General features: G+C 42.0%; 1 protein-coding gene across 6 annotated transcripts; it reads right to left on the reverse strand.

Moving 5' to 3' along the window:
* Positions 1-1,200: 1,200 nt before the first annotated feature.
* PDP2 (pyruvate dehydrogenase phosphatase catalytic subunit 2) lies at positions 1,201-6,302 on the reverse strand. Of its 6 annotated transcripts, none has more exons than XM_049806789.1 (3): positions 6,227-6,295; positions 5,167-5,232; positions 1,201-3,327 (listed from the first exon to the last, which is right to left on the reverse strand). In XM_049806789.1, exon 3 carries the CDS (start codon positions 3,266-3,268, stop codon positions 1,667-1,669), a length of 1,602 nt encoding a protein of 533 aa, XP_049662746.1. In that variant the 5' UTR covers positions 3,269-3,327; positions 5,167-5,232; positions 6,227-6,295; the 3' UTR covers positions 1,201-1,666. The 6 variants fall into 6 exon arrangements, with proteins under 6 accessions (XP_049662746.1, XP_049662744.1, XP_049662743.1 ...); XM_049806787.1 differs by having other exon boundaries at positions 5,167-5,258; positions 6,227-6,289; XM_049806786.1 differs by lacking the exon at positions 6,227-6,295 and adding an exon at positions 5,911-6,099 and having other exon boundaries at positions 5,167-5,258.
* Between the last annotated feature and the right edge of the window lie 4,646 nt (positions 6,303-10,948).

Genomic DNA, 10,948 nt, shown 5'->3' on the forward strand with positions numbered 1-10,948 from the left:
AAGAGTAAATTAGTTTTCCAGAACAGAGGTTTTCTAAGGATGCCTTCAGTGATTGCAGTTGGAGCACTGAATTACAGGTCAATCCTGAATAGTCAAAAGCATGAATATTTTTTAAACACTTTGTTTCCTTCTAATCAATCTTCAAAACAGATTTTTAAATGCCTGAAAAAGCACTGAGAATTTTCATCTGGAGGAAAAGTATACAACAAGCCCCAAACCCACAACTGCTGCCAGTTTATGCCCCAAGATCTCACCTACTTAAGATCTTGAGAAAAAAATTAAGCACTTTTTCGTCTGCTAAACTGTAGAAGGATAACACTTTTAAGTGAAATTCAGGAAAAAAAAGCAGCAATATTTTTATTTGCTCTGCTGCACTCATACAAGTTCTTACTCAGTAGCAACAGCAGTAAACAGTCCTATATTCCCAGTACGCACATTCTTGTGGGCAACAGTTACTGCTGTGCATAAACAAGGAAAAGAGTCACTAGAGAACAGCATATGTGAAATTTAAGAAAATACAGCTAATTTGCAAGCCTGCACTGGCACTCTAGAAAGCACAGAATAAAATAAAACCCTTGTAAAATACACAAAAGCATATGTTTAGAGATTAGAACATATATTCGTTAGAGAAAATAACTCTGCACCTATAAGGAAAAGCTGGTATCCAAAGGCAAGAATAAGAGTAAAATAAAGATTAAACATATTTTGGTGAAATATCAGCACTGTTATTTTGCTCTTCTAAGTTAAATCTGAAGAGAAAGGTGCTCTCTCTTTTGCTGTATTTACATTTAGATGGATTTTTGAACTTCCAGATCTGTCAAACTTCATTTAAGTTACAGTTGGTGGATTTGATGCGCAGCACTTCATAGATCAATACTTAATAAAACGGTATATTATTTAAGCAAGTGAAACACCTAAATGCTTAAGTCTAGTACTGTTAATTCCTCAACAGAGAATCGTGAAGTCCCTCACATGTGTTTGAGCTGTAAGTTGTCACACAAATCCACACACAGAGTTAAGAGAATACGCATTCACACTTCAAAATAGTTGCAGAAGAAAATATGATTTTGTTTCCTAGCTTACAAAAAAGAATTAGGAAAAAAAAAGTCTGACAATCCCAGGGCTCTTTGAACAGCCTTTTAGTGTTGTCTTCACATATACAAGGCAATTTATTAAAGTATCTGACACTGTTACACCAAATAAAGGTTTGGTAGTTTGTTTATTTATTTAATTCAGTTACAGTGCTTCAATAGGATGCTACTCATTTCGCACAAGAGCATAAACTTTCTTACACTCCATGCAGCTACAGGTATTATCCATCTCTACTAAATTGTACCAGTCTCAGTGAAATTTGTCTCATTTGTTCATTTGGAAAGTTTTACCAGTGGTTCCCGTGGAATCAGAAGTGGGTCAGCAATCTTTAGTTCAATTACATTTCAGTAAGCTTTTATCAAAACATGTTTCTTCAGTGTGTACAGACCTGGAAACCCAGGGAACTTGCACCAAACTCACTTCTAGAAAGTTATTTTCAAGACTAGGTAAGTAACAAAAAGATTTAGGAACTTCCAGACCATAACACTGGTAGCAGCTTGACTATCAGAGAAAAACAATAATGGTTTCAGTATCAAAGTTGGCTAGTGATATAGAACAGCAGCAGTTCAAGTCTCTATTCATTGTTTCTGTAGTAATTTTCAATTGTTTCTGAATTAAAATACACCACAGTAACAGTGATATCATCTCTGTACATTCTTGCAAGGTCTTCAGGCAGTGTTAGCATTGCAGCAAGTTTCTCTTGGTCCACCTCCCCATACTCATTACTTCCAATTGCATGCCTTATTAAATGAGTAGCTATGTTCTGGTCAAGTGAGGCAATGCCTCTGTTTTTCCTCTGAAGTAACAAGCTGTGCATATAACCCAAATTAACTGGTTTCTCAAAAGCCAGTTGTGGTTTCTGCACGTTAAGCTCTGTAAGGTGCCCAGCAACAAGTTTTACAACCTTCTCATTACTTAGCATCTCCCATAGTCCATCCGAAGCAATAACTAGAAACTTATCCTTGCTTCTTAATTTGTGGTATGTGACTTCAGGCTCTGCAGTTAAATAAGGGGGTGTATGGTAGTTTGGAGGAACGTACTGATAAATATTTAAAGACTCAACATCACAGCTGTTCTCAAGAACACTGTGTTGCAATTCTTTACTCCATTTTAATTGCACGTCTCCAAAAGCTCTGGAGGGCATGAGAATCCCCAGTAATCTGTCATTCACAAATAGGGTTTTCTCCTCAGATCTAGGATGTTCTCTCTTCAGTCTTCTAATTTCAAATTCATCAAAGGCATTGTGGTCTCGGGTCAGAGGGAGAGTAGACCACGTTCCATCTTCTTCATGAACACCTAAAATTGCTCTGCAATCACCAGTATTTGCAACATGTAAGTGAACACCATCAATGTGAGCTACACAGGCTGTTGCACCAGAAAAAGCTACTTGAAGGGCAATATTCCTCATCAATTCATTTTCCTGGGGAGCCTGAACTTCCAGTGATATATCCGAGTCTAACCGTTTGAATGCACATATCATGGCTTCTTCTAAACTAAATCCTAGCTCAGCGTCTAGGTCCAGTAAATGTTGCCAGTAAACCCGGAGGTTTTCAAAATATTGTGAAGTTATTTCTCGATACTCTACATCATTTGGATGCTTGTGCCACTGCAGAATAGGCAGAACTGGTTTCATGCAGTCCACAGCAAGCTCGATCTCTTCCAAGGTTTGCCGAGACATGAGAGAAACTGCTATATAATGAAGCAGTCTCTCACTTACTGCCTGGGCACACGCAGAACCTGCATGGCCATCAAAGACTCCAAACATCATCCCTTTGGTCTGCAAGCACGTGGCTGCACTTCTGCGGTCTTCAATAGGGGTGTTCGATGCCAACTGGTTACTTTCAAACTTCAACACAGAATTTGCATTTTTACCATTCAAATCCAGTATTTTATGGGATAATTCACCTGCTCTGAGTATATCATTGATTTGTGATGGAGACAACTGGAAAGAGAAATGTTCTTCTTCAGTGGAAGTGTGTCGGAATGCTTTTTTTAAGGAGAAAGTATTGTCTAAGCTGCAGCTCCCAGCAGGGTAGAGACGTGTTTTGGAGAAAACAAGCTTCCATTTTATCTTGTTTCTATTTGGGATACAGATGGAGTACAAACGTCCTTTTCCTTGTAAAACAATGCTGTTTCTTGCTGAGCTTAAGATCCAGGATGATACAGTTCTTGACATTATAAGTCGCTCCACAAATAGAAGCACCTTCCTTCAGTAACACAGAATGTCCTTACAGCCTGGAATAGAAGAATAGGAAAGGTATAAAACTCAGAAGGTTCACAAGAAGCTTTCTATATAGCAATACAAAAGTCTAGAGCTCACAGAAATACTCAGAACTTTTTTCTAAAAAAGACCACTATAGATAGAGGCATCTTAAAAGTGATATAATTTCCATCACTGAATTATAACCTTAGGATATGACTGCCCCTCTCCAGGTAACTCATCAGAAAAGCTACTTTTTCTTTTCCAGGCATGTTTTTCCTGATTGTGGCAAGGCTAAGAAGAAATTCCAACATTACAAGAAATGTAATTGTAAACTGTATAGTGAAAAGCCTTGTCTAACATGACACAAAACAAACAGATCCAACAAGTTAGAAAATAGGAACTTAAGTGACAGTTAATGTGCAACTTTAAAAAAGCCTGCTAAAGTACAACTCTCTTAATACACTCTAAATAACAAAACCAAGAGAAAAATCAGTACTCAAACCCTCCAGAAAAACTGAAAGATGTGGCAAATTAATGATTTATATGAATCGCCATGATCCTCACATCTAGAATAAGCTAGTCTACTTTTCCAATTCTGTTCCAGCTTGTAAGCTCAACTGTTCTTTTTTTTTTTGACCTTCAAGGTCTTAACCAACCTTCACACAGGTAGGATTTTTTGCGCCACTGAAGGCAGATTAAACTGCTGGTTAATTAATGCATTTATCACAGCATTGTGCATTTTGATGCAGTGAAAGTTATAGCACAGTTGCATTGACAGCTTTTACAGGTTTACAATTTGGATTGTTCATTTGGAGTCCAATTAGAACAAGCAGCTGTGAAGAGCTCTGCTGACAACAGCACTAAAACCTAGCGTACCTGAACAGCTGAAATTCTTCACTTGCCATGGGGGAGGTCCATCATATTGTCTCCTACTTTAAATAAGGTATTCAAGCTGTGCGAAATTGCTAAGTACAACCAGATGCTTACTCCACAATAGAATTTTGCCCCATGGATTTCAAAAGGTAAATGGAGAACAGCACTGCAAATACAATTACTCCCAAAAGATCATGCTAGCAGCCAATTAGAACAATACAGTGTTCTGTGAGCTCTGAACCACTTTCAGGCAGCCTGTAGCACCATGTGCTCTAGGTCTCAGGCCAAAGATGCTACACACTACAGAAATATTGGGGGTTTTTTCAGCGGGGCAGTTCATGAGAAATAACAAGAAGCCAGCCCAGACAGTTGCATGAAAGTGTTTCAAAGAAATCAGCAGGAGCTAAAAAAAAAAAAATTTGAACTATTCTAAACAAAAGGCCTACTGATCCAAGCCAAGGACTTTACTGAAGTTCCATTTCAAAAGTGTCACAAAACAATTCTGAAATGTACCACAGAAACACTGTTGGCTTAACAACAGAAAAGGGTAGACAAGCCATTCTAACAAGGACCGCACCGCTATAATTCTGGGGACCCTATGAGGACAGGCAAAGACACAGCATAATTTTACTACTGATGTGAGGAGAGCAGATGGAAAAGGCAAGGCAATGCCAGTTCATTGCTCAAGGCTTGCCTGCAGTCTCCTGGGACACTGGCGACTCTCAACAAAACTGACACCTTTTGTTGTACCGCAGAGGAAACACAACCAAAATAAAGCTAATAGGAAGACAGCTGAGTAACTCCAGCATCAGCTAAACCCAAAAAGCACCAACAGTGCAAGACAAGCCTTTGCGCTTCTTAACCTTTCCCAGGCTGTTCCCCATCCTTTTTTTCTTCTTTCTCTTCCCACCTTTCTGAGCCACATAGGATTGAAACAATGACAACTTCATGTTCGTCACTCAAAAAGCCGACAGAAACAGCGTTTCAAACAAACTTACCCTGTTCACATCAGCTGGCTGACAGACACAGCAAGGTGGTGGGTTTTTTCCTAGAAGCAGAGTTGCCTAATACCATTTAGCCATGTGTTTGCCTAAGGTCAGGTAGTATCGATCAGCCCTGGAGCACGTTTCTGAACCATCCCTACTCACTGCCCATAACTACAACTTTCACATCCTCAGGTTCCTTACCCAGTCGCACTGTTGCGGACTTCACTGCTCCTGCCCAGGACACCCACCTGCATCCAATAGCCACCCCAGCACAAGCCACGTTAAAACACGGTAGCGGTGCTAATAAAAGCGATGTGGTAAAGACCATTATGTAAGGACCAATTACATAAACCTTACTCTCCCCGCCTGGCACACCTACCACTTCAGCACCAAACAGGGCGCTTCCTCACCAGCTGAATTCGCGTAACCACCGAAACCCAAACTCCCCCACGACACAGCCCGCTCGCTGCTGGCAAGTCGGGGTACGCACTGGGGGCTCACGTTAGAGGAACGCCCGTTTTTCCCAACAGAATAACAGATATCCGTCACACCCAGCTTTACAGTCCCCCGCACCCCCCATATTCCCCTCACGCACTCTCCCGACACTGCCCACACGCATCAACCCGTACCCCACCCACCCCCCCCCAGCTCCTCACCTCCCCGGCCCCTACCCCACGCCGCCCCCTCGCTGACCCCACACCCCGCCCCGCAAACCCCATCACGCACAGACCCTACCCCTCACACACCCCCGCGGACCTTTCCCCGCGGAGCCGCCCCACGGCCTTTCTGCCCCCGCGGCTCCCTCCTCCTCCCGCTGCCGTGAGGGCTGCCTCGTCCAGTCAGGCCCGGCTCCGCTCCCTCTGCCCCGTGACATCGCCCCCTGCCCGGCTCAGCCGGTGCCACGGCGGAAGGAAGGGCGGGCGGACGGGCGGGAGGGAGGCCTCCGCGGCCGGCGCTCCCCCGCGCGGCTCACCCTCGCGGCGGCGGCGCCCTCTTCCCGCCTCCCCCGCCCCGCTCAGGCGGCTGCTCGCCCCCCCAGCCCACCCCGCGCGGCACCCCCGGGCGCACCCACCGGCCGCAGACAGCCGCCACGCGACCCCCGCCGCCTGCAGGTTCCGGGCTGGCCGGCGCGGCGCGGGCGGTGGGAGCTGACTGACAGCCCCGCCGCCCAACCCGCGCCTCCGACGCCAGAGCCGCCCTGGGCGCCCCGCCCCGAGTAACTGCCGCGGCGGGGGGCGGCGCGCGGGTTCCTGTCAGGACACGGCGGGAGGGATGAAGCGCGTGGAGCCGAGCCCGGCCTCCCTCCCGCCCCCGCGCCATGTTCTCCTCAGCGCTTGCCTTGGCCCGCAGCAGCTCCTCCGCCGGCAAGCTCGGGGGCAGCCGCGGAGGGGCGAGGTAAAGCTGGCTCCGGAGCTGCCGCCAGGCCCAGGGCTGAGGAGAGATCCCCGGGGGCGGGGATCCGGAGCCTCCCGTCACCTCGGCTACCCCGCGCTCGGTCAATGGAGCCGTGCCCTTGGCTGCCTCACGGCGCCGATGAGGTGCTGAGGGCGGGCCAGGCGACCTCGGCCCTGCGCTTCGCGGTTTCCTGCGTATTTTTAAGCAGGATAATAACGTGAGCAGCAAAAGCAAGCGGATGAGATGTGTTAGGGAAAAAAGCATCAGCAAGATTTTTTTGTTTCCCCATTAATAAAGTTCAAAAAACGTTATTCTCTTGGGGGAGGGTCCTTAGGATGTTTGTTCGGTTTGTGTCTTTTAAAATACAATTCTACACTCTTCTGTGCTGAGGCCACCAGCTGATGAGGCTCAAAATCCCAAAGCCCGTTTGAAAATGATAGGCCATATAAATTATGAAGAGCAAAAATTAAAGGCTCATTTTCCTGGCTCCCTGTTTTGTTGGGTTTTTTTGTTTGTTTCATACGTCTGCTTGTTTTGGTTAAAATTTCTACTGAGTGGTTTTATACCATGTAACAAGACAAGAAATTGGCCCCAAATGCATGGTGGTTAATAAGTAGTTACTGCATATTATGGATTGGTTACTAAGTACTCCTTGCTTTAACCTGTAATAGTGATTTTGCAAAAACCGAGTTGACACCTCACAAGAGGCTTTGATATTACCAGTGCATTTTTTTATTCTCCTGGCTTCTTATACTGAAGCATTTTACATTTAAATAATGTGTTGCAGGTATCATAGATGAGATAAATGTGTTCCCAGGTTATCTGAAGTGGAAGGATGTGCAATCATCTTCGTGAGTCTGAGCTTTCATTTGTTTCTTGTTTTATTAATACAATGAAACATAGTTTCATGCCAAATGGATGAGCAAGAAATAAAAATAGAAGGTCACCTTAAAGAAAAATTTCAGGACAATATTTTAGCACACATGAAAAAATTATCTTAAGTTCGACATAATTATTTTATTTGTCTTACAAATGTGCTGTACTGAAAGAGGTCACCCACAGCAGGCCTCACCTGCATCTCTCTGCTTTGCTCCACTGCTCAGGTATACTAACAGTAGTTTCTGGGTCTCAAGGCACTCTTCATTCTGGCCTACCAATTTTGTTTAGCTTCAGTACTGTTTACAGCAGTGATAAAACCTCATACAGCAGCCTGAAAGCTAACTTGACTGCTCTGAGTCTCCTGTGTTCCTAGCATGTTTAAATGGTTCTCTTCAGCTGAAAGCTGTTACTTATTGCTCACATGTTCATACAGTAATTTAGAAAATGTGGAAATGAAGGTGAAACAATTAAAAGTCCTGCAGGAGATGGTGTTGCTTTCATTCCATATTTTCTAAGCACAAAGAAGGAATAACATATTGAAGGCTTCCAAGAAACTTAATGGTTTTCAGTGTTAATATCCAATACTTGACAGGACTGGATATTAAGTTGAATTGAGATTTAGAATCTGCTTTGCAGTGTTTGGTTATGCTGATGAACCAGAGTGATATACAATTAAAGTTAAAAAAAAGTAGAAATGCTACTCTTTGATATGATTTGAGGAAAGAAACAGTATTGCTCAGGCTTGCAGTATTTTTGCCTTCAGGAATATCTAATTAAAATGGCAAATTTCTGTGGCAACAGTGGCTTGGTTGCCATAGTGCTCCATCTTCTTAATTTGCATTGAAAAAATTATAACTCAGGTTTCTTTAAATAAAACTAAGGTTTTTTTGTTTTGTTTTTGGTTGTTTTTTTTTACTTCCCTGTTTAGAGGTGAGCTAAAGTTCAGTATCAAATGTCTTGTGCCAGGAGAAACTTCCTACCAGTATTTAAAAGCAAGTGAGTCTAATTCCAGGGGTATTGTATTAAGGTGCAGTAATAGGTTAAAATGTAGCAAATGCTATATTTAGATTTTTTTCAGGGTATAATTTTATCTGTTAACTTGTACAGTCAGCAGCTCTGATTTTCTTTGCAAATACATTTTTGTGCTCATTTTTATGTTGCTTGTTTAGGCCATGATTCAGCTCCTATGAAAGTCAATGACAGTTTCAGCAGACTTCAGTAGGTTTCAAATAAAGTAAAATGTATATTTGAGCTTAAAAGGTCCATTTGAGAAAGGCCACTGGATGAAACAGGTTGCAATGAGGCCACTCAAGCACATGGCATCTTTACTTCTGACCTGAAGTTACTATCTCGGGAGTTGCTAAGCAGACAAATCCTGCCAGGTATTTGAGACAGGAGTACATCGCTTGAGTTAGTTCAGCCAACTTATATGTTTGTATGAATGGAGAAGTGTGAGACTATGAAAAAGACTTAATTGGTTTCACTGTATGTTCAATTTGATGTAATTACTGGATGCTGTTTAGAGATGTAGTCCTATTCTCTCCCAGAACCCAGCTCTTCTGTCAGATTTAGCTATCACACAACCCTACAGTAAGTCAGGCTGTCATCAAATCTGACAAAATAATAATTTTTCAGGGGCAGTTGTAATCCAGCTTCCTGCATGGTAGTGCGATTGTTAGATCAAATGTAGGAAAAGAAGACAAATGTGGAGTTGGGAGGGGTACTGCTGCTTCTGGTATCAGTTTGAATGAATGACACTTGAACCCATATCCTTAGGCTGCATGTTTCTGGATATGGGGTACAAAGAATGGAAAAGCTAGTGCTTCCTTCTTCTCCTGTGGTGTATCTTAGCAAACTTTTGGAGTTGTGATATCACTTACTGGATGCTTATTGGAGAATTAGGGTTCCAAGACTGAAGGAAGGGGAGATATATTTTGGTAAGCACTTTGGGGGATTACCAAAATATTAACAAATTGCTTTATTTCTCCTTATATTGCATACCTCCCATTGTATACAGAGACTTGAAATAAGCCTGGGTTTACCGTTTTGTGATCTTTTATGACTTAATTTCATTTTAGATTCTATGATGATCTTAATATTAAGGCAAAAATTACTGTTATTATTCAGTATCTTAGCTATATCAAGTTTCTTAGCAAAGCATTAAGAATGATCTGAGGAGAATAATTAGCTCAAGATTAAATTACAATATACTGAAGATGCTGACGCCATCAGAGAAATAATTGCATTTGTTCTACTTCATCAATTCCCAAAATTTGTTTACAAAGACAGAAGTAAATGACTTTGTGCAGCCTTTGCAAAGCAGATATATTTCAGCAAAGCAGATATATTTCAGCAGCCTGGTCTGAAATTTAAATGTTTGTTCCAAAAAATTAATGAAGTATAATAGAAGATGCACACTCTTACATAGCTGGAGTAATTCAAGTAAGTTAATACAGAAGTACCTACCTGAATTATTCAGTGGTAACAGAGAATATTTGCACAGTGAGGATTTTCATACACAGAACTGGAGGTAGATAACGGCAAAACCGATAAGAAAAGCTGACTTCTTGGGAGACAGTGTGGGGAGGTGTCCCACAGATTGTAAAATTTGCTTGAGGGTTTTAGCACCTAGTATTCTGCTTTGAAAAGAGCAGCAGCCAGCTCAACTCTGGGAACATCTATGTTGCTGAAAGAATTGTAGTTAACTGAAGTTCAGATAACTGTGGTTCCATAGTAACTAGATTCCTAACAGCACTACATGACCCTTTCTCTCTAAAAATCCAACACTGTCTACAAGAACTGAAAAATATAGGAAGCAAAATACATAATATATATGCATCGCTGCAAAATGGCACATGAAAGTCTACTTGGTATAGCTTTGACAATTTGGGATAATGGGGTCTTTAGTTGAAGTTAAGAAATAGCCAGAATGTATCTAGGAGATGGAAGAACAGCCATTTCTAATTTTTCATGTCTTTTTATAAAAGGAGGCTAATTCTGTGACTAACTGGATAGGGAAAATTAAAGTTTTCCATCTGACTTTCCTTACACTGATACTGCACTCTTTGGCATTTCCTTTATTCCCATGGAACATTACTTTTTTCCCCTCCCCTTGTTTGTTTGGGCAACTGGCTGTGGCTAATTTGGTGCAATATATACAGCTTCTGCTTCCAGAATCTGCAAACAGATGTCCATCAGTTACTGCTGCCTTCACAGCAGGTGCCACGATGGATTACTTTCCACTAACTAATTGATATTCATGAAAGGTGTGGCATTTCTAGTGCTTTGTAAACATTTCTTGTTATGGGGACACATGAAGAACAGAACCATCAAATAAGCCTGATGTTCCTAAGGAAGCAAGTTAAAAATCAGAATCATATTTCTAATAAATAACTAATTCTTTCCCAAAAAGCTGACTAGTAACAAACACAATTTGAATCCAAAGAAAATAGTTTACTAGAAGTTTTCCTGAAGTGGAAAGAAAGACTTAGTCTAGTGATACACATTAGAAAATAGCCAT

Source organism: Accipiter gentilis, chromosome 7 (genome assembly GCF_929443795.1).
Source record: "Accipiter gentilis chromosome 7, bAccGen1.1, whole genome shotgun sequence".
Classification (NCBI taxonomy): domain Eukaryota; kingdom Metazoa; phylum Chordata; class Aves; order Accipitriformes; family Accipitridae; genus Astur; species Astur gentilis.